Raw genomic sequence first — 24,093 nt, 5'->3', positions numbered from 1 at the left:
GAGGTCTCAGGGTCCTTTTGAACCTCCGTTTTAGACTTCCAGCCTCCAGAACGTTGAGAGAATAGAACTATGTAGTTTTCAGCCACTGTATTTGTGGTACTTTGATATAGCATCCCTAGAAAACCAATGCATACCTCCAAAAAGTTTGTTTAGGATTCAGTTTTTACACCCCTGAAATGACACATTGTCTAACTTCTCATATCATTTGAGAAAACTTGTCTCATTCCCTTTTTTTTTTTTTTTTTTTTGGAGAACAACGAAAAAGGAGCTAGAAAATAAACTTCTAAACAATAGATTTTCTGTTATTACAAAAGCAAGGCAGCTGATACTTCACAGGGCTAACGAGTGGATCCTGAATTGGGTGCTTCAAGTTCCCATAAACATGGTATTCTGTGACAGATAAGCCAAACCAAGCATTTACGGGAAACTATCTGGGAGGCTTTTCATAGAGTATATTCCATCACTAAGAAGTTTGTAAGCAGCCAAATGCTTGAAAAGTGTTGGTATCTTCTTATAATAAATAGCTAAGGAGCCTGATAACCACCTCCCCTAATTATTTTAAAAGATAACTACTTGACAAAAATATATAATTACATACCTATCTAGTTAGCTCGTTTTTGCCATTACTTTCATTGGCAAAAACACCAATTACTTTTGCACCAATCTAATATTTAAAATCCATGCTCTACTTCAATGAGGATTGAGAGGACATTGTTAAAGGCTATATGCTTGTGTCCCTCAGACTTCAAACCCTAAGCCCCTATGGGATGGTATTAGGAGGTGGGGCCTTTGGGGGTTAATTAGGTCATGAGGGTAGAGCCCCTATGATGGAATTGGTGTGCTCCTAAGAAGAGACCTAAGCGTGTGTGGTCTCTCTCTCCATCTTTCTCCCTCTGTTTCTGTTTTTCTCGGATGAGAACATGCACTAAGGAAATGGCTATCTGCAGCTTCTCATTATGTGCCCTCACCAGGTTTCAAATCTGTCTGTACCTTGATACCTTGGTCTTGGACTTCCCAACCTCAAAAAGCATGAGAAATGTCTTTCTGTTGTTTAGACCCCTCAGCCTATAGTATTCTGTTACAATAGCCAAAACTGACCAAGACAATTATATGCTGGTGAGCTGGAAAGGGATGAGCCCTCTTATTAAACTTTATTATCAGGAATCCCGTCAAACTCAGGCTGGCCCCACTGCCCTCTTTTTCACTTGCCTTCACCACTTGCTTTGGTACCTTCCTAAGACCTGTCTCCTTCCCCATTGGGTTTTTTAGAACTTCCCTTCCAATAAGACTGGTTCTAGAAACTTCTTATCTCTCCTCTCCAGCCCACAGCTCCTTTCTCTTTTAACAAAAACAAAAGAGATAATAAAAATGCCCAAAACAAAGAAAAGTTAGAAATTTAAAAATCTTACTGCTCTCTTATAACCATGGGTTCCGGCCTGTATCAGAAAGCTTATTACCATGGAAACAGTCAATATGTAAATTTAATTATTGTGTTTAACATTCTTTTGATTATTAACATTAATGCGGTATTATCTAGAGAAATTCTACTTGGAGGAAGATAAAACATGTTAAAGCAGTTAAAACATGCTTTGCTGAAGAAACATCGCAAAGGACGAATCCGTTTCTTTGTCTGCTTATTCTCAAGAAAAAACAAGCAAACAACAACAACAAAACAAGGCAAAATAATTCTTGGTGATTAAACATCATCTGATCATGGGTGTTACAAAGGAGAATGAAGGCCTTTGCCGGGATTAGCAGGGAGCAAGCACAGAGATAAAAATGCACACTGGTGTGAAGTGGCCCAGCTAGGGCTACAAAGAAAGGCACACAACTGGGACCTAACTTCAAAAGAAACAAAATGTGAACATGTTTAAGGATTTGCAAACAAAACTGAGTACAGGACGTCAGGAAAGCCTTTACTTGAGTCTTTCAGTGAGCATGAAAAATACTTCTTTTTTTCTTCAGTGAGTGTTGGGGAAGAAATACTTTGAGTAGTGCAGAAGTTGATGAGAGGCCATTAAATGAATAATGATCTGATGTCTCCAATACTCCTTGGAAGGCTCTGTGCCTTACAGAGTTAAAGATTCAAGATGCACTGGAAAGGCAGTCAGCATTTAGCCTTCCCTAGGGGTCAACCCCAGGTGTCAGTTTATGCCACAGTGTTCAGAAAACAGATTCTATGGCCATTTAATAGATAAAGAAAGTCAGATAAAGTATTAAAGAATTCATTAATTAAGTGATAAAGCCAGATTCCAAAATCAGGTATGTTTAAAACAACGCTTGTGTTTTAAAACAGTCAATTCTCCTTTCTACTACGCTATTTCTTAAGATGTGTTTATTATAACATTTGAATCCTACTTTAACATTTTCAGCACAGATGGCATAGAGTCATGTGAATATGTGTTTTATTTATAGTTGCAATCCAGAAGCAGCTCCTCTTCTGATCAGAAAGACACAAGTCAGAGGTGATCAGGAATTTTAGTGCAGAAACAGTGCAGCCACCCCAGAGGGAGCCACCCTTAGATTTTTGCTATTTATTCCTCACATCAACCTAATTTAATGAATCAACAAGTCCTGTAATGAGTTGAATGCCAAACTGGATTTTCTTAGGTGAAATTAGTAGTCTGTCAGATGGCATAAATGTTAACTACATGTTACAAAGGAAATCTCTATAGTGAATTTAAAGGCTCTAAGGGTATTTTGGAGACACTCTCAGCCTTGTGCAAAGATAGTAAAAGATTCTGGTGAGGCCTGTAACCTGAGTTCTTAGAAATGGTTCTGGAGTCACGATCACTTAGTGATCCTGTGCCAGCCATTTGCTGAGGAAGCTTTCTGTCTCCTGGCACTAGCTTGGGGTGTAGTTGAATCCCACTATTCAGCAATGCTGCTTCTGGAGAACATTTTATTCAAGGTGCAGGAAGTCAGAGAGCTGGGACCTCACTGAGCTTGCAGAAGAACGTTTATTTATATTAACAGTGTTGTGCTTTCTTGGTAATACCTGTTCCTTTAATAAATGTGTTTTTGTGCGTCATAGCTTGTCCTGTGACTTCCTTTCCTTTGTTCCCTAGAGGCAAAGCTATAGGAGAGCAGCTGTCTCATGCATCTCAAACTTTCCAGTGACTGATGAGGTTTTACAAAAAGAATCTAAAAGGTATGTGTGAAGATTGGCTAAGGTCGATCTATAATTCTGTTTCTCAGATTGTGTTTATCAGAATCACTTGAAGTTTTGCATGCCTCAGTTTCTCACCCTCTTGAGTTTCAAAGTTCTGGAGGTGGGACCTGAGAGGCTGAATGGGAATCAGTTCTTCTGATGATTCTTACACACCCTGAGGATTCAGCCGATGACAACATAACAAAACAAGCATCATGATCATTAGCTGACAGTATATCCTAAGGGCAGACCACAGACCCAAGAGAAAGTCAATATTCTCCTGACTGCTGCGTTTGAAACCCAAAATCTGTAAAGCAATAGTAAATGGAACACCCTAAAGACATCATATCCTATCAACTTTATGCCACGAATGTGTGGTTACAGCTATTTGCTTGCCCCTCTAGATTGAAATCGATAAAAATTGGCCTTAAGCATTCAGGGAGCTCATCTATGGCCAAAATACTCCAGTCAAGGGAGGAGTAGAGATTATTAGTAGCTTTCCAACTGACAACTGTAATCCATTTACTATCATAGCAATAAAAACTGTTGGCTATAGCCAATCATATTGCATATTTTTTGGAGGGTAATCAGTTTGGCTATCGAGTGGTTTTTCTCACATTAATATGTCCAGTTCATTCACTCATAAGATATCTTGTCTGATTTTCATCTATTCATCAAATATTTATTGAGGGTCTTTTTAAAATCATGAAGTCTCAACTTTCAACAAATATTATGGAAGATTAAAGAAGCAGAGCCCTAGTTCATGACTTTTGTCTCTAAGTTGTCCCTAATTAGATGTAGAGAAATGCCCTGGTATAGGGCTCAGAAAAATTAAATCTAGGTGCTAGCTGCAAACTCAGTGGCAAGCCAATAAATCTCCTAGGACTACGTTTCCTCTCTAGAAAATTAATAATAAAATGATGCCTTGCCTATTTTATAGAATTTACTAATTCTTTCATAAATATTTGTTGTTCATCTACAACATTCCAAATTTTTTTCTAGGACCTTGAGGAATATAACTGGATACGAGATAAAAACAGCGTGGCTGCTCTCATGTCACCTTACTCTAAGAACTAGAATACACACATACACAAACACACACACACACGTACACGCAGAGACACACAATGATATATAAATATATATTTATATATGTGAATGCAAATAGAAACATTTTCAGAGGCAACATATGTAACATACAGATTTTAAAGCTTAAAGAAAACCTTTCCTAGAATGTGTTTTTTTCCATCTCACATTGTATGATATAGGACAGAAAAGACAATAATCTAATGAAAACTATATTGATATAAACAATGCACCTAGCACTTTAATGAAATGTGTCCTCATAATTCATTAGTTATTAAAAAATCATTTTCTGGCAGGACACATTTTTTCAATTAGAAAATATGACAGGTCTTTGCTACAACTTTTTCACACAAAGAATTTATCTTAAGGTATTTTTAACTTTTACTAATCTTTTCATTGCTTAAGAACCAAGATGCTTGTGACAACATGGCTTCTCTTATAAGGTAGACTGTGGTAGGTGCCTTTAAAATGGTCCCCAGGAATCAATGGCTCTTGGTAGTCAAGCCCTTGTAAAGTCACCTTCATTTAACTGTGGACGGCATTTAGTGACTCACTTCTAACAAGCTGTACATAATATTAGTGATGGGATATCATTGCCAAATTGGATTATTTTTTTTTTTTTAATTTTTTTTTTTTTTTTTTTTTTTTTTTTTTTTTCGGAGAACAACGAAAAAGGAGCTAGAAAATAAACTTTTAAACAATAGATTTTCTGTTATTACAAAAGCAAGGCAGCTGATACTTCACAGGGCTAACGAGTGGATCCTGAATTGGGTGCTTCAAGTTCCCATAAACATGGTATTCTGTGACAGATAAGCCAAACCAAGCATTTATGGGAAACTATCTGGGAGGCTTTTCATAGAGTATATTCTATCACTAAGAAGTTTGTAAGCGGCCAAATGCTTGAAAAGTGTTGGTATTTTCTTATAATAAATAGCTAAGGAGCCTGATAACCACCTCCCCTAATTATTTTAAAAGATAACTACTTGACAAAAATATATAATTACATACCTATCTAGTTAGCTCGTTTTTGCCATTACTTTCATTGGCAAAAACACCAATTACTTTTGCACCANTGCCTAGCTAATTTTTTGTATTTTTAGTAGAGATGGGGTTTCACCATGTTGACCAGAATGGTCTCGATCTCTTGACCTCGTGATCCACCCGACTCGGCCTCCCAAAGTGCTGGGATTACAGGCTTGAGCCACCGCGGCCGGCCCTGGATTATTTTTTTAAGAATATTTATGGTTTTTATCTTGAGAACTTTCTTACTAACTGGCTTTCCCCTCCCCTCCTCTCTTTCTTCTGTTTTCTCTTTCTCTGCCCAGTTACCTTGAGGAGAGAAAGTCTACTTGAAGAGGAAAGGTATTACAGAATCAGAGGCCACATGGAGGAGAACTGAGGCATCCCAGCCAGCACCATCAGCCATGTAAGTGAGACTTGTTGGAAGCAGATGCTGTAGCTCATTAAGGCTCAAATAATGCAGCCACAGCCAACAGTTTGAGGTCAACCTCATCAGTGACTCACTAAGCTAAATTACTCCTGAATTCCTGATCCAGAGAAACTGCTAGATAACAATTGTTTGTTTGAAGACGCTAAGGTTTGGATAACTAGTTACATAGCCGTTGGTGACTCGTAAATAATCCAAGGACCTGACTTTTGAGGATTATGAGGATGAATTTAGAATCCCTTTGTTATACTTCAATGATTTAAATTGGGCCAGAAGAATACGGTGACATCACCTTAATATGTTTACAGAATGAAACAAATTTTTTTCATTTTTTTTTTACTCAGTGGAATTAGAGGGTTTGTTTTATCCTGAGATCTACTGACTTCATTAAGTCAAATACAAATTCTTCATAATCAAACTTCATCTTCAAACCTTATTTTTTTTACAATGGATTAGTAACCAAAAAGCAACGGCATTCTTACCTCCAAAAAAGTACTTCTCGCCAGTTTTAACTTGAAGGGGACTATTAGTTCGAACTGCTGATGCTTCATCTCCATCGATGGTGAGAATAGCAAAATTTTCCTTGGCCAGGAAGCGAACCTCGTGCCACTGCCCATCATTCAACCCAGAACCTGGTAAGTACAAGATAAAAGTCATTTCTTTTTTTTTTTTTTAATTACCCGGTTGAACACAATTCCAATATCAACAAAATCAGAATTTAATAAATAAAAGTATTTTTCTCTAGTAAAATACAGAGCTGCTCACAATCCAAACTGGTATCTCATGTTTCTTTAACATCCTAAGTGGTTCTATATTCCATCTAACTGAATAAGGCATAATATAACCCAAACAAGTAGGGAAGCAGTATTAATACCATTGGGCTGAAAAAAATCATTTAGATGGTGATTACGAACCATTCTAACTTAGTAATTTATTTTCTGTTTAGCTTTGCTAGATCTCATTTTCAAACAACAAAATAAATTTATGGCTTTTATCTCAAGTCTTTGTTTTTAAAATCTTTATTTTTCTGTATAGTTTGTTTTTTCTCAATAAACACATTTGGTGAGTATAGTTTATAGAAACGAAGGACTAAATAATAAATGTGCACTTGCAGTTATACATACTAACTGACCACTAATGGTCACAGAAAATAATAATAGGATTATTTGATCATTTACAAATACGTTATCTTTATAATGGAATACATGATATAAAAAACCCCAGCAAAATAAACCAAGAATGCATATCCTCAACAATGACACTTCATTGTTGCCTGATGGAAAAATCTTTGGAAACCAAAATTCCATCGAATTGTTTATTAGGTGGACGGTAGCTTAAAGCTTTTGTCTAGTTTGTGTTCATTTTATGAAGAACAATCAGAAAATTAAAAAGCAAAAGAAGAACAGCCATGAAACATAAGCATCTGGAGCGAGTTTAACACTCAGTGGCAGAGAAAGCCAAGAAGGCCAGGGTGGCTTTCTTTGACTTTGTGAAGGCCTGTGTTATGACAAGGTGGGGGGTGGGAGGTATTCTGTGCTATTCTTCAGATGCAAAATGTAGAATCCACAGGTAGAAGTTACATGAGAACATGCTTCAGTTTCACAAAGAAAGAGAACTCTGGCAAATAAAGGCACCCAAAAATAGAATGAGAGCAAATCAATCATGCACAGATCGGGGCTCCAAGCTCCTGATAATTTATACCAGGAATCTGAAAAACCTGTTTGTGGCTGAAATCTGGCTTGCTGCCACCTGTTTTTCTATAATCTGCGAGCTAAGAATAGTTTTTTTTACTTTTCTAAATGCTTGAAAAGAAATCAAAAGAAGAATAATGTTTAGTGACACGTGAAAGTTATATACGATTTAAATGTTAGTGCCCATCTAAATGTTAAGCCAAGTACATTTATTTACATACCATGTGCTCTACAGCAAGAGCCAGCTGCACCAGAAATTCAATAGTTCATAAAGCCTAGACTATTTACTACATGTGGTCCTTTATAGGAAAATCACACATGACTAGTTGATTTACACTAAGAAATAGAAAAACTATTTTAAAGAAAAGCGTTAGGCCTGTTGGAGCTTAGAAGATACTCACATGTCTGTAGTAGTTACTCGTATCATAGTATTATTACTAATAATCACCCCTCAGGTGCTTTTATAGGATTGTCAAAATTTAATTTAGTAATATGTAATGAGTATTTTTTTTGTGTGTGTGATGGAATTTCACTCTTGTTGTCCAGGCTGGAGTGCAACGGTGTGATCTTGGTTCACTGCAACCTCCACCTCCTGAGTTCAAGTGATTCTCCTGCCTCAGTCTTCCAAGTACCTGGGATTACAGGCATGCGCTATGCCCAGTTAATTTTGTGTTTTTATTAGACATGGTTTTAACATGTTTGTCATTCTGGTCCTGAACTCCTGACCTCAAGTGTTCCACCCTCCTCCGCCTCCCAAAGTTTTGAGATTACAGGCACGAGCCACCACGCCCAGCCACTGAGCACATTTTCTTTCAATCAAAGCCAATATAAAATCCCTGCTCTAAAGTAATTAATGCAAAAGACTTTCCAAATTATAAAATACAGAATACAAGTGAATATATGTATAAATAGCATGCATAGTATAAATAATGTAATAAGGCAAACAGCCACATGAACTCACTAACATCTTTGGTCTACCATATGATCCAGCAATCCAACTGCTGGAAATAAGTATATCAAAGAGATGTCTGCACTCCTGTGTTTGTTGCAGCACTATTTACCATGGCTAAGATTTGGAAGCAACCTAAGTGTCCATCAACAGATGAATACAGAGTACTTCAATAGCCCCAAATGGTTTCTCTGATTGCACTCTTTGCACTAACAGTCTACTTTCCCCACAAAATAGTATTATCTTTTTAATATATAATTAGGATCACACCATTCTCTATAACAGCTTTCTGTTCTTTTTGAACTCACAGGAAGTGCTGGTTAAAGTCCTTTTGGGGAATTAACAGGTGTCGTGTGAACCATCTGGAATGTCTTGTGTGAATTATCTGCATGGTTTTGTTCCCTCGCATCAGGTCTGTGCAAATGTCATCTTAACAGAGAGGTCGTTCCTAGCTAGTCTTTTATCATTTCCCTCTCCCTTCCAACATCCCTTCCTTTCTGAGCTTTAGTTTTCTTCATAGCGTCTCTCATTAACAGATTTATTATATGTTCATTTACTAGCATACTTATTCATTTTCTGTCTTCTGTCACTTGATTATAAGGTCTGTTTTATCTGTTTTAGTCTCTACTAAAAACCCCACAGTTAAAGCAGTGTCTGGTACATAATAGGTGTGAATGAATAAGTGAATGAATCTGAGGGAGTGATCATGACCAGGAATCTGGCATTCTGGGTTTCATAGATGGCCAAGTAAATGATGAAACAAAAAAGCCATAAAAATAGCACAGAAGTTGCTGACTATGGTTTCTCAGTTATAAATAGTAATGTACAATATGACTAACTCTAAGGGTAAGGATTAAGTTCAGTAGATAAAATTGTCTTGTTAAATTTAATTTAGCATCAGTAGATCTTCCTGGAAATCTGCATCATCCCAAACTCATTTGTAATTGATCTTGCTCTGTTATCAAGTTATGAAATGAAGTATATCTCTTCAGTCCGCCCTGGTTGTCACCTGCAGAAAACTCCCATACATTGCAATGGCTTCCAATGATGTAGAAAGAGGAACAGGCCAGACACTATGTGTGGAAGGGGCTCTAGTTACTAGAATTCTCAGAGAGACTCCAGTGGGCTTGAACTCAGTTGCCCATAGTAGCAGTCTCCTTATTAAATAACCTTTTTGTGGCTTTCCATCCCAGCTTGTCTCACTTCCCCTCTCCCCTATGGCATTTATTGGACCAATGTCAAATGAATCATATGCACCCAAATTCTTTCATTAGGGTCTACTTTTTGGTGCTTATAGGTAATTTTGTAAGATAGCTCCTCACTGTAAAAAGAAAAAAAGCATGATTTAAGTCCAAGTTCTGTTTCTGACAAGAATATCTTTAGTAAATCATTTAATCCCAGAGTTTTATTTTTCCTCTCCATATAAAAGTTGGGAAAACAATAATTATTTTATTTCTTATCTTTTGAATATTCTGAAGGACACTACAAATAAAATCTCTTGTACTACAAAATTACTATGTGCATGTAAAGGCTTATTCTTGAAGTTAGCTGTCATCCAAGTAGCAGTGTTTACTGAAATAGTTCCATCTCAAGTTGGTCCTTTTGTACCAACAGAAGCGATACATGGAAGACCATATCTTCACCATAGCATTTCAAAGTACAAAATAGGGATTATTGTTGGCTAACTATAAGACTGCATGATTTTGATTTTGGCCTTTATAATTTCACAAACCCTGCTATGAAATACAATTTTGGGACATGGATCTCAAAGACATCAACGTGATATTTGTCCAGTCCCCAAATCCATTCCTAAATAATCACACATCCAGAGAAAGTCTCTTTTAAAATATCCTCAGTTATTCGAAATGGCAGAACAAGAAAGCCTTTCAGAAAACTCCAGTGAAAATTCTTCATCACAATATTAATTTATAAATGGAACATCCTCCTAATTTTTCATGGCAAAAGTTCTATTATTCTAATAAGATTAAAATTAACAGATTATTTTATTTTCTTCAAGGAACTTAATTACCAGAGAAATTGGCAACCAGATTAAAGGAGCTTTGCTGATAGCAGCCACTGCAATATCAAAGCTTAAGTTGTGATTTCTACTCATTTCCAATTATTATTTTGAAATTTTAATTTTAATTATCAAGAGGTAATACCTCAGCAATCTATGATAAAAATGGGTCCCCCAATGTAATGAAGTTTGTTCTTAAATGTGGTAAGGAGGACTCAATATCTCATAGAAACACATGCTGCTTCTTTCACATTTACTTTGTCTATATCTTGTAAAAAACAGTACTCTGAAGGCTCTCTCCAGAGAAGAACAGAATTTCATGATATTTTTATATGTCAGCATTTATAGATATATTGTTCTAAGCTCTATGTGCTAGCCATGGTGATACTTTACTTGCATTTGATTCATAATACCTCACATATTTTTTTGAAAAAATGATTATCTCCTTTACATAGGGAGGGACTGAGTCTACTAATCTGTAAGCATCCTATGGCTGGTAACAGGTAAAGCTTAGAAATGGAACTCAGACATAGTTGGTTCCAAAGTTTGAGCAATGAAACAACCACAACAAAGTATGTTATATAGTCCTTGTGCATCCATGATCAGTTTTCTCTTATACTACGTAAACACGCACACGTACACACACACATACACACACACATTGCCTTTTGCTACCACATCTGGAGAGGTGCTCAGTTTCTGGGAATATCCATGTCTCGTATAGCATCAGGTCTGTAAATAAAATGAGGCTTTGAGTAGGGGAATTAAGTACCTGTGTACTAGTTACTATTTGTATTTGTACAGCATTAGAATGGTACCTGGCACATAGGAGACAGTATATCTACATTATTAAGACAAAAAATACGTAGAAACTTTGATTCATTTTATTTCATAGAAAAGTAACCCGAGACACATTTAATAATTTGTCTTTCATTAGGGTGCTGTGGCTCACACCTGTAATCCCAACATCTTGGGAGGCTGAGGTGGATGAACCACCTGAGGTCAGGAGTTTGAGAGCACCGTGGCCAACATGATGAAACCCCATCTCTACTAAAAATACAAAAAATTAGCCAGGCGTGGTAGGGGGCACCTGTAATCCCAGCTACTTGGGAGGCTGAGGCAGGAAAATTGCTTAAACTCGGGATGCGGAGGTTGAAGCGAGACAAGATCCTAACACTGCACTCCAGTCTGGGCAACAAGAGGGAAACTGCATCTCAAAGTAAAATTGTCTTTGGAGTTTGCTATCTCATAATTACAAATATTGATGCAGTGATAAGTAAGCTTTCTAAACAAGAAAGCGGTGGAGTAAGTCCGTACAATGTGGAGATGTGGAGTTCATAAATTTTACCTACGGGTCAACTAAAAAATGTGTCTTAGCCTTCTGTTAACAGGAATTTGAGGCTTGGAGAAACACATACAGTGACATGAGAAACATTTCCTATATAAACAACTGAGATAAAGGTAAGAATGATTTGTTCCACAGAAGTGTGTTGGATGATTCACAAAGTCAGGACAAAGACATTGATGTTAAAGTTGCCTGTGAAGACATTAGAACAAAATGATTTCTAAAAAGTGAGAATGAAAAATGAACTTTCTAAATTATGTATGCATGTAATCTTAAAAATACATAAATATTACTGACATCTTCACTTAAGTCTTAACAGTTTATGTGCAAGTTATTAAAAATATAATAGAATAATCCAGAAAAAAATGGAGAATTGCCTTATATTTGGGGTCACAGTATATTCAGGCACAGGTGGCACTTGCCTCATAAGAGGCTGGGATTGATTTGGAACCCGGAAGTGTCAGATTCACACTTCCCCCCTCAAAAAGCAGAATAGCACAAGAGATAAGAATCTGGACTCTGAAGTCACATTGTCCTGATATAAATCTCATTTCTGCTCACATGATGGCTGGGCCTTCAGCAAGTTAACCTTCTTATACCTCAATTCTCTTTTCTATAAAATAGTAATAGTGAAATAATCTATTCCATGGGGTTGTTGTAAGGATTTATTGCATATTTTACCATGTAGAATAGGCCTAGCACATAGTTAGCACTCAGTAAATATTAGCTGCTCATTTATATTCGGTGAGTGAGCTTAGTTCTCTAAATATCAACTTGGGTTGCTACTTAGGAGGCTGAGGCAGGAGAATTGATTGAATCTGGGAGGGAGGCAGAGATTACAGTGAGCCAAGATCGCACCACTGCACTCCAGCCTGGCAACACAGCAAGACTCCCTCTTATAAAAAAAACAAACAGAGAGGAATGTTATCTGTTTCTGACAGTGTCCAAGGGTTGCCACCAACCTGATACTATTTCACATCCCTGAGAGGTAAAAGNTATAAACAAATAAATAAATTTGCTTTCTTTATGGGCAAATACCTTCCTCTCCCATATAAATCTAGTAGTGCAATATCAGTGGTAAGAAATTTGTTGATGTGGAAAGGTATCTGAGTACATTGTATCAGAATCAACAGGTTTCAATATAAATTCTGCGTTATACAATAAAATCAAGCTGCTTTTTTCGTGTTTTTCTTATTTTTTATTTTTTTTTTGAGATGGAGTCTTACTTGTCACCCAGCATGGAGTGCAGTGGTAAGATGTCAGCTCACTGCAACCTCCACCTCCCAGGTTCTAATGATTCTCCTGCCTCAGCCTCCAGAGTAGCTAGGAATACAGGCACATACCACCACCCCTGGCTAATTTTTGTATTTTTAGTAGAGACAAGGTTTCACCATGTTGGCCACGCTGGTCTCGAACACATAACCTTAGGCAATCTGCCTGCTTTTTTTTTTTTCCTCCATTTATTTATTTTACTGAATTTTAGGTTTTGGGGTACCTGTGAAGAACATGCAAGATTGTTGCATAGGTACACACGTGGCAGTGTGATTTGCTGCCTTCCTCCCCATCACCTACATCTGGCATCTCTCCCCTTGCTATCTCTCCCCAACTCCCCACGCCCCACCATCCATCCTCTATTTCCCTCCAACTGACCCCAGTGTGTAGTGCTCCCCTCCCTGTGTCCATACGTTCTCATTGTTCAACACCCACCTATGAGTGAGAACATACAGTGTTTGATTTTCTTTTCTTGTGTCAGTTTTCTGAGAATAATGGTTTCCAGGTTCATCCATGTCCCTACAAAGGACCCAAACTCATCGTTTTTGATGGCTGCATAATATTCCATGGTGTATATTGTGCCATATTTTCCCTATCCAGCCTATCATCGATGGGCATTTGGGTTGGTTCCAGGTCTTTGCTATTGTAAACAGTGATGCAATTAACATTCGTGTGCACGTGTCCTTATAGTAGAACGATTTATAATCCTTTGGATTTATACTCAGTAATGGGATTGCTGGGTCAAATGGAATTTCTATTTCTAGGTCCTCGAGGAATAGCTACACTGTCTTCCACAATGTTTGAACTAACACTCCCACCAGCAGTGTAAAATTGTTCCTATTTCTCCACATCCTTTCCAGCATCTGTTGTCTCTACAGATGGAGAAATATTCCATGTTCATGGTTAGGAAGAATCAATATCATGAAAATGGCCATACTGCCCAAAGTAATTTACACATTCAATGCTATCTCCATCAAGCTACCAATGACCTTCTTCACAGAACTGGAAAAAAACACCCTAAACTTCATATGGAACCAAAAGAGAGCCTGCATAGCCAAGTCAATTCTAAGCAAAAAGAACAAAGCGGGAGGCATCACACTACCGGACTTCAAACTACACTACAAGGCTACAGTAATCAAAACAGCATGGTACTGGTACCAAAACCGAGATATAGACCAATGGAACAGAACAGAGGCCTCGGAGGCAACACAATATATCTACAACCATCTGATCTTTGACAAACCTGACAAAAACAAGCAATGGGGAAAGGATTCCCTGTTTAATAAATGGTGTTGGGAAAACTGGCTAGCCATGTGCAGAAAGCAGAAACTGGACCCCTTCCTGACGCCTTACACTAAAATTAACTCCAGATGGATTAAAGACATAAACATAAGACCTAACAGCATAAAAACCCTAGAAGAAAATCTAGGTAAAACCATTCAGGACATACGCGTAGGCAAGGACTTCATGACCAAAACACCAAAAGCATTGACAACAAAAGCCAAAATAGACAAATGGGACCTAATCAAGCTCCACAGCTTCCGCGCGGCAAAAGAAATAGTCATTAGAGTGAATCGGCAACCAACAGAATGGGAAAAAATTTTTGCAGTTTATCCATCCGCTTTCTTAATAGTTACCCATAAACTTTATTCTTTCCAAAATGTGTTTTTTCTTCAATTATTTAATACATGTGGTTCTGGATATCTGTGAAATGTTTCTAAAAATTAAATATAATGCTAAGTGAGGCCTTCTCATGGTTACTAACTTTGAGGAGACTGATATGAACTGGAGTACTTATTTTCCAAAATATTTTGTTTTAAATATATATACTATTGAAACAAATTTAATTTCATACTTTAAACATTAAATGTAAAAACATGAAGTTGCTTTATAATAGTTATCTCCTGTTATTCAATAATTCATAATGATAAAAATGTTTCAACTGTACATTATAAAAGGAAACTGATATTTCTATAAAGGGGATTTAACCTAAAACCAACATCTTTGAAACCATGTACCAGCAGCTTCTGGTTTTATTCGTTTTCCATAATTGTTTTATAATATTTTCTCTGATATCTCCGTAACTTATAATTGTTGGGAACACTTGTTTTGTATGCAAACGTAAAATGTTAATAAAGAATTTTCTATCTGTGCTTTCTTTCTAATGTTATTATTTTTAAAGTAAGACTCTTGAGGTCGTTGCTTTGATTGAGCAAGAAGAAACAGATGTTGCTCTTATTAGAGACAAGAAGAAAAGAATGGTTTAATGAATATTGAAAAAAAAGAACGCATTTAAAATATAGTAGCAAACCGAGATGTAACATCTGTTAGAAAACACTTCAAATAAAACTACAGTGACTGGAGTTTTCAGTCTTGTGATCAATATTCAATCTTGTGAGCAAAATTTCCTAGAATATGAATTCATCTTTAAGCAGTTACAGGGTTCTATGATGTGTAACTAATGTATCTTATTAACAGTCAATTATCCTTTTATGCAATAAAAATTTTAAAAGGTATATAAATTTCCATATACATATGCTATGTACTATTTATATTATCTATATAAATCCCATATCATAAGAAAATTGATCCATTTTGACCTTTTTCATTTTCACATGCCAATCTAAACCACATTATAAATATGATCAATTGTTGTCAGATAAAACATGTAAAAAGATGCTTAGGCAGGTACAAAATACTTTCGTTTTTCAAGATAAAGAAACTGCCACATGCTTCATTGTAAAGCTGTAAAGACAGTCAATTTGGAATGTGTGCTTGTTTTGGAAAAATCATTTGAATAGAATCTTAAAGTAAAATAAATATGTTGGGGAGAGCATACAGCATGACATTTTTTGGATATGTAGTTAGAAATTACCACTTCATGTATTTAATATGTAGATTCTTAGGGATGAGATGAATTCTTTTCTTCCAGGCAGCCAGAATCTTCTGAGACAAAATGACCTGGGTAGTGGTTCTTATTTTGTTGGTACATTAATTTCAGGAGCTTTTAAAGTTTCACCCCAATTCCCCCAAATCATTAATGAGAAAAATTAAAGCACTACATAAGTGGAGATATATACCATGAAATTCTAACTGAAATCCAAAAACATAGTTTTTGTAGAAATACATGAGAGGGTTAAATGTGTAAGAAAATGCCAAAGAGAGAGAGAGAGAGAGAGAGAGAGAGAGAGAGAATGCTTAAATATTTAAAATAAAAAAAGAAAAACCAACTTACAGAACTTATTTGATTTCAAGATTTATTATAAAATTATATTATCAGAGAAAGATCATAAATAGACTCACATGTAGGTAGTCAATTGTTTTTTAACAAAGGCACCAAAGCAATTTAATGGAGAATGAAAAGTGTCTTTTTCAAAAAATGATGCCAGAAAAACTGCATAAATATAGAGAAAATGTATTTTTGACTTCTACTTTATACAATCAAACAACAAATTAGTTCTGAATGGATTTTAGAACTAGGAAAACAGAATATTTTCAGGACCTTGGGGCTAACAGATTTCCCAGAGGACATCAAAATCACTTGAAAATTTGAGATTCATAAAAATTAAAAACATTTTCTCATCAATAGACACTGTTAATAAAATCCAAGACAAGAAAGAAGCTAGGAAAAAATATTGTCAGTGCATGTATCTTAAAACAGAATATACTAAAATATACTAAAAGCTCCTACAAATTAACAATTACTGGAAATAAATGGCCAAAAGTCACATCCCAAATAAAGATCTATTAATCACTTGTAAGGACATTAAAAAAATGCTTTGTATTATTAGTCATCATGGAAACCAAAACCATAATATATAATTTTATATCCATTTCAGTGGCCAAAAATTAAAAGAACTAACTAGGATCTAGAGCAATGTGAACCCTCATGCATTACTGGTTGGAGTATAAAATTGTACAATCTTTTTGGAAAACTCTGACCAATTTTCAATAAAGTTAAACACATATTAATCCTATGACTCAATAATCCCCCTCTTAAGTATATATCTGCCAATATCAAAATGTATGTTGCAAAAATACTCATACAGGAATGCTTGACAGCTGTATTCATAACAGTTTCAAATTGGAAATAACCACATATACATACAGTGTATATTCAAACAAGGAAATATTGCTAAATAATAAATAGAAAAAAGAATTAACTAGTGATACAAACAACAGCATGAATGAATTTTTAAACTGTTTTGTAAGAAAACCCTGGACATAAAAAGAACATATTGTATGAATCCTTTTACATGAAATTTGAAAGCAGGCAGAACTAGTTTCATAAAACCGATACAGGGAGGGTAACATCACACACCAGGGCCTGCGGAGGAGGTGGGGGGGAAGAGGAAGGGAAGCATTAGGAAAAATACTGAATACATGTGTGGCTTAAAGCCTAGCTAATGGGTTGATAGGTACAGCAAACCACCATGGCACATGTATGGCCAAACAACAAACCTGCACATTCTGCACACTTATTCCAGAAATTAAAGTAAAATAAAATTAGAAAAAAAAATGATTTATAAAAGTCAAGCTGATAGAAACCAGAACAGCAGCTGTCTATGGAAAGGTGGGTGCAAGCGGGAATGGACTTTAGGTTGGCACAAGGAACTTTCTGAGGTAGGAAAGCTGTTCTATATGCTGATTGGGGTGTTCATTGTCTAAGTGCATATACTTATCTAAATCCATTGAATTGTACTTCTAAGATCCGTGCATTTCATGAACAGTCAGTTATTATTTGCAGATTCAACATCTGTGATTTTGTCTCCTTCTAAAATTTCGTTGTAAACCCAAGACCAACACCCATGGTCATTTGAAGACTCATGCATGTACAGAATGGTCCCAGGGCACAAGTTTCCAACTGAGGCAATGCTTTGGCTTCTTGTTTAAGGTCTCAACCTGCGAACAAGTCTTTTCACTGTATATGCAGTGCCATGTTTTTTGTACTTTCATGCTTTTGTTGGCTTTGCTGTTAAAAGTGGTCCCCTCACAATATGTGGAAGTGTTCTTTAGTGTTTCTAAATTAAAGATTTTATGTGCCTTACATAGAGAAAATATATTTGTTAAATTTGATTCAGGCATAAGTTATAATGCTGTTGAACATGAGTTCAGTTTTAATCAATGATAAATATTAAATACAGCTTAAACAGAAACACTAACATAAAAAGGTTATTTATTGATTGGTTGGTGTAAATATTGTGATCAGAGGCTGGCAGCAACCTAACCCTGTATTTCACATAGGAAAAATGGTTCAATAGTTGCTAATTCAGTTTCACAGTGACTATATAAAACATAACTATATATTGACTACTGAGAATAATGACAATCAACTGTATGCAATTTTTACCTCAATAAGAAGTAAATATTTTAAATGAAATAATAATAGTGGTGATATTCATTTTAAAATTCAACTAAGTTTTATTCAACGTCTTCTTTATGTTTTGTTTTCTGCATTATTAAATAATGGGAAACACAAAATACATGATATTATTTGCTTTTAAACAAGAGAAACCAATTCAACTCGTGCTATGTTGAATTTACAGAGATCAATATTTTAGTATATTAAAAATTTTAAAACTACCCCAAGACTAAATGTTCATGAAAAAATCTTTAGTAGCTGCTTCAACCATTACTGACTCCCAGCCAAAAGACAAACATCACTATACTTCAAAAACTCTTATTTGAAAACTTATTATTCTGCTCACAATTAATCTGTTGTCTTGACATAATCTTACAGAGAAGATAACTTTAGTAGGGGTATGCTTATGCAAGGAGTCATTTTCACTTAACTTACTAATCCAGAAATCTAATACATGTATCATTTTGGCAGACTCCTTTCTTCCTTCTTTCCTCTCTTATTTTCTTTCTTTCCTCTTTATTTCTCACTCCCCGCAACTGTCTTTCCTGCTTTTTTTCAGTATTTGTTTCTCTGTTGACTATAAAACACAATACAAGTTGTCATGAATAGGGAGTTATTGTTAACTTCAAGGAGAGTTCTAATTAATCTGTCTATTGATTAATGACTACACGTAGGTTTAAGATGGGGTGTGTTAAAACAGTTAATAGTCAAGGTGTCATTTATACCAGGATTTCAAATGCCAATCTCAATCCTCTGCTTATTTATAAACATGTATTGAATACCTACTATTTCCTAAGTACTATGTTAGCACTAGAGATACAGTAAGTCATAACTGGTTTCTGGTCTAGAAAACTCTAGCTATTTTAGGCAAATTATTAAATTTCTGTGTAACTTGGTTTCCTTACAGAGGAAAACATGATTCATGAGTCATAATGTATGTGAGGTTATACTATTGAGAGATAGTAACAGCTTTTATTTTATCATTATTTTGTCATGTACTATAAAGACAAGTACACGTATGTATAAAGAGAAGGCACTTTGGAGGTTTTAGAAAAGAAACACATTTCATTTTTTGTGTAGTGTGTAAGGTCACAAGACAAAGAAGATATAGAGGAGTGGCATTTCAGATGGGTTTCAGGTTTTAAATACAGACTTCTGAAGAGTAAATTCTTCATCCATAAAGCAACATTCCCTGGAGAAAACGTGGAAAACCCAAAGAAGTATACCAGAGAAAAGACTCATATCATGAAGAGATATCACACTTAATAGTTGCTGTATTTCCTCTGGCTTTGGCCATGAGTAACTGCAAGCTACTCACATTACTTTGGTAACAGAAGAAAGGTTAAACAAGAAAGTACAACAGGGAGAAGGATGTGATCATCATCATCTACTGCTTTCTCTGATCTCTTGTGACCGGGGTGATTTGACAGTCTTCTCTTTTCATCTTAACTTTTCAGCATCTAAAGAGAATAACATGTAAATTTCCCCCCACCAGCTTAAGCTCTTTTACAGTTCTCCTTCAAAGAGTCATGCTCATTCTTTCACTCATTTATTCCCTCACTAATTAATGTCTTACCATGTGACTGACATGGTTTGAGGTACCAGGGGTATGAGAGTAAATAAGACACACAAGGCTCCTGCCCTCATGGAGCTTATATTCTTGTGTGCAAAGACAGATGGATAATAGGTTTACAGGTACAATTTCAGACAACAACTGCTATAAAATAACTAAAAGAGAGATTGTGATAGAGAGATAAGAATGACTGACAAAAGGGGAATGCTCTGAGAAGCTGATAGTAAATCTGAAGCCTGAAGCACAATAAGAGGCCAGCCTCATGGCAATTCAATGCAAAGGTCCTGAGAGAAAATATGCTTGGTGTATTGCTGTCAGACCAAAGTGGCCAGAGTGCAGAAGGTAAGGGGTAGGGACTGAGGAAATGAGAGAAAAAACATAGGCAAAGGCCTGATAAGTAGAAGGCAAGAGTAAAGTCAGGGACATCTAATAGGAAGCTCTTACAGCCTTTAGGACAGGAGATGATGGAGGTTTGGACAGAGGTTACCACTGGAGAAACGTGGCCAGATTTGTCATGTTTTGGAGGCACAGCTCATGGATCATTCACTGGCTGTCAAAAGTTTGAGAAAGACATCTGTGACTTAAGCAACTGAGTGGAAATTGATGCCATTTAACTGTAATGAGAGACTGAGGGAGAGGAGTCAAGGTTGGGCCTATCTGACAGCTATGTAGAGATATCAGGCAGGCAGTTATATATTTGGGTCTAGAGCTCAATCAATAAATGAAGTCTGGAGATATAAATTTTATGCCATGAGCATAAGTCATAGGGCAAGATGAGGTTACCTGGGGAGAGAATTGACACAGAAAAGAGAGGAGAGTTTAGGCTGGGCTTTGGAGTACTCTAAATTTTAGAAGTTGAAAAAATGGATGAGAGGCCACGTAGCAAAGATTATTTGCTTGACTAAATTTTAGTTACGTTCTGGAAATTTCTTCTAGGCCCATCTGTGCAATTCCTTATAAAATTCAGTTTAGCAAAGAACCCTGCTAAACCAGTTCAGCAAGACACCCCTCTATTGCTACCGCCTATTTTCCGTATCCAATTACCCTGATATCTGATCAGGTTTTTCAACCTTCGCAGTCTCTGGGAGATATCTGATCACCCCAGCTTATCTTCAGCAAGAATCCCATTAGGACGGTTTAACCAGAATCTCCTTTGCACCTGATGCGTCTTCTTAGTCATTTTCCATCCACTGACCCCACTCTGTTATTTGGCTATAAATCCCCACTTGCCTGGGCTATATTTGCAGTTGAGCCCAGTCTCTCTCTGGCACTGCAAGATCCCATTGCTGTGGTCCCCATACCCATTGAGATGGTACTGAAAAAAAAAAAAATTCTTACTGTACCTTAACAAGTGTCACTGAATAACTTTTTTCTTTAACCTAAGAAAGATTACTGAGAGAGAGTGGCCAGCAAAAGGGTAAGGTAATGTGATGTGAAGAGGGAGATTATTTCAAGAAGGAGGGACTAGGCAAGTCATATAAGTACATCTGAGATATCAAGTAAAACAAAGACAAGAAATGGGCATTAGATTTCAGAATATGAAACAATGATGATTGGAGTGGAAAGAGGAGAATACGGTAGGTAAGAAATGGAAAGAGAAGATATGACCTTGAGTAGTTCAGCTCTACAGGTGAAGAACTTTGAATAGTGATATATATTGAGAATCTAATGAAAACATGAATCCTGACCCAAGAAAAACTCATTCATATAGATTCCAAATTTGTATGCAATTCAGTGGTTTAGGTCTTCTCTCAGGTTCAAAACCCTGGTTTATATAACTCATCATTCTTTAATTGCACCATTTGACTTTATTGGGCAATGCATATACTATCATTTCATTTATGCTTTTCTGATTATTCTTACATTCCATTTTTTTTTCTATATAGAAGTTTATAGGTTATAGTTTGTGTTCCGTAATTTGCTTTTAAAAATAAATCTCTAAGTTAATTTTGTTAAGTTAAATATTAATTAGGATTTGTTTATAGTCCTGTTTGTTCTTTTCTAAGCAGAGATTTGTAGTGGTAAAATTGTGTTTGTATTATTTTAGGAAAATAAGTTTTCATCATTTATTAATATTTCTTAAATATAAATTGACTAAGTTATTTTTAGACCTTTATTTTTGTCATATATGTATATAGTTTTCCATAAAGGCACAAAATCAGCCTTGGTTTATAGAGAATTGACACTATGTAAACGGCAAGGACATTCAAACCAATTCCTCTGACTTTTTCTAAGGATATATCGATGTGATACATTGTAGACAATATAAAAATAAATCTGATGATTCCTGAATTTATGAAATTTGCCCAACTGTGTGGTCTAATAATATTTAAATAGCTTTATGTACATTTTTATAATTTCTAGAAAGTTTCTCTGTATTTTAGATATTAGAGTCACATGACTTGGGAAGAAGAAATAAAAGTAAACGGAGAAGGCAGAGTATAGCTGAGATTAGTTTGTTATCCAACTGGGAATCTGACAAGAAGTCATCTCAAATATAGAGATTTTCTTGTTTTCCATATCCTAATTGCAATATGCCATTGAAACTGTGTTAGTGTCGTCTCCAAGGCTGCTGTTATCCTGCTAGAGAAATGAACACTAGAATGAACAGAGTCCCTTGCCTCTTCTCTGTGTCCCAAAGGCACACAGTTCCTGTCCTCACATGCATTAAAAAGAAAATTATGTAATGCTATTGGTCAATGACTTTTTAAATTCTGTCACATTAGTACTACAGAGGCATTGCAAAAAGCATTTTTAAAAAGAAATAATAGGAATATCGTAAATGAAGACAATAATGACAATTTAGACAAGGTTAATTCTTGAATCAATTTTTCTCATTATTTCTTAATGTTTATAATAAATTAAAAGCTTAAAATAAGCAATTGTCAGGAATGTAATTTAATGACTTCCTTTAAAATAGTAGGTATGACTGTTTCTATTCTTTGAAATATTTCAAAATCTTGCTTCCACAATAATCATAAAGAACTTGAATTTTAGTGGCTTTCATTAAAAAAGAGCCTTTTTATACCTGGGTTTACTGGATAACTCCAGTGAGATAACTGTTTTTAAGTTCGAGAGTTTATCCAGTTACTCAGGGGCTGAGAAATTCCCAAGTTTAGGAAATCACCATGATCAGAATGCTGACAAGGAAAATACACCTTAAAATATTATGTCCAGGTACAATCCTTTATGATTTGAATAGAAATAATTATTCTTAATTTGCTTTATCAATTGCATAATAAGACTAGAGTTTCTTATTTCAAATAATTCTTCAGTAAACCTTTTTTTTTTAAATAAAACTCTGTTTTTATATGTGCCACCAGATAATCTTCATCTTTTATTCGAAGGATGAACTTAGGCTGGAGATACATGCAAAAACTCAGTCCTTACCTTTTACAGGTAGGTTTTTCTCCCAACCTCTCTACTACTTATTCTTCTATGTGACTCCTAGAAGCTTCTGTATATTTCAGCTCAATGTCATTTACTCCAACTAAACTATTAATGAGGACTGAACCTTGAAAGGTACATCTCAAATTATTTATTAACTATCTCTCTTCAGCAATCTTCAACAATAATTTCTTTTTGAGCGTCAACTGCCCTTTCAGTAGTTTTTCTTACTCTTAGTGGCAAAACTTACTTGGAAAAATGCCACAGATTAGCACATTAAAACAATATTTATATGACCAAAATAACACATATATTTAGGATACAAATTACTATTAGGAAGTCTTTTTTGTGCATTATAACCTAAATGTGATCAGAATCTGATTAATGGTTAAAAATAAAAAGAAATAGTTTGTTGGGAGGCTCCAAGATGGCCGTTTAGGAACAGCTCAGGATTGCAGCTCCCAGTGAAAGTGCAGAGGGTGAGTGGACGCCGCATTTTTATTGCCCACAGACTAGGAAATTCCCAGGCGGAGGAGCTCCATGGGTCACCAGCGCGGCTGTTTCGGCCAGCGGAGCTGTGCCGGCCAGCGCCGCTGCTTTGCCCCGCATGGCTGCTTTCTCTGCGCCCTGGAGGAGCGGTTCTCTGTACAAAATACACCGGTCCGGGTGCCCTTTTGGCTGGCGGTTGGAGCCACGGGAAGTCGCCCATTCGTCTGTTTAAAAAGGGGACTGAGCAGAGAACCAGGACAGTAGATTCCAGGGCAAAAAAAAAAAAGTCCCAAAAACCTCAGTGCCGCTGTTTAAGCCAGCGCA

At 36.0% G+C, this 24,093-nt stretch overlaps 1 protein-coding gene across 1 annotated transcript in view; it reads right to left on the bottom strand.

Annotated features, from left to right (window-relative positions):
• CNTNAP2 (contactin associated protein 2) overlaps positions 1–24,093 on the bottom strand; it is a 1,742,807-nt gene that overhangs the window by 1,113,083 nt on the left and 605,631 nt on the right. Inside the window, exon 9 of the mRNA XM_017502914.1 lies at positions 6,167–6,316. Coding sequence (XP_017358403.1) covers positions 6,167–6,316 — 150 coding nt within the window. The remainder of the gene's footprint in view (positions 1–6,166; positions 6,317–24,093) is intronic.

The sequence above is a fragment of the Cebus imitator genome, unplaced genomic scaffold (genome assembly GCF_001604975.1).
Source record: "Cebus imitator isolate Cc_AM_T3 unplaced genomic scaffold, Cebus_imitator-1.0 Scaffold304, whole genome shotgun sequence".
NCBI lineage: Eukaryota > Metazoa > Chordata > Mammalia > Primates > Cebidae > Cebus > Cebus imitator.
The sequence above is the reverse complement of the archived record's forward strand: the minus strand, read 5'-3'. Positions and strand labels throughout refer to the sequence as shown.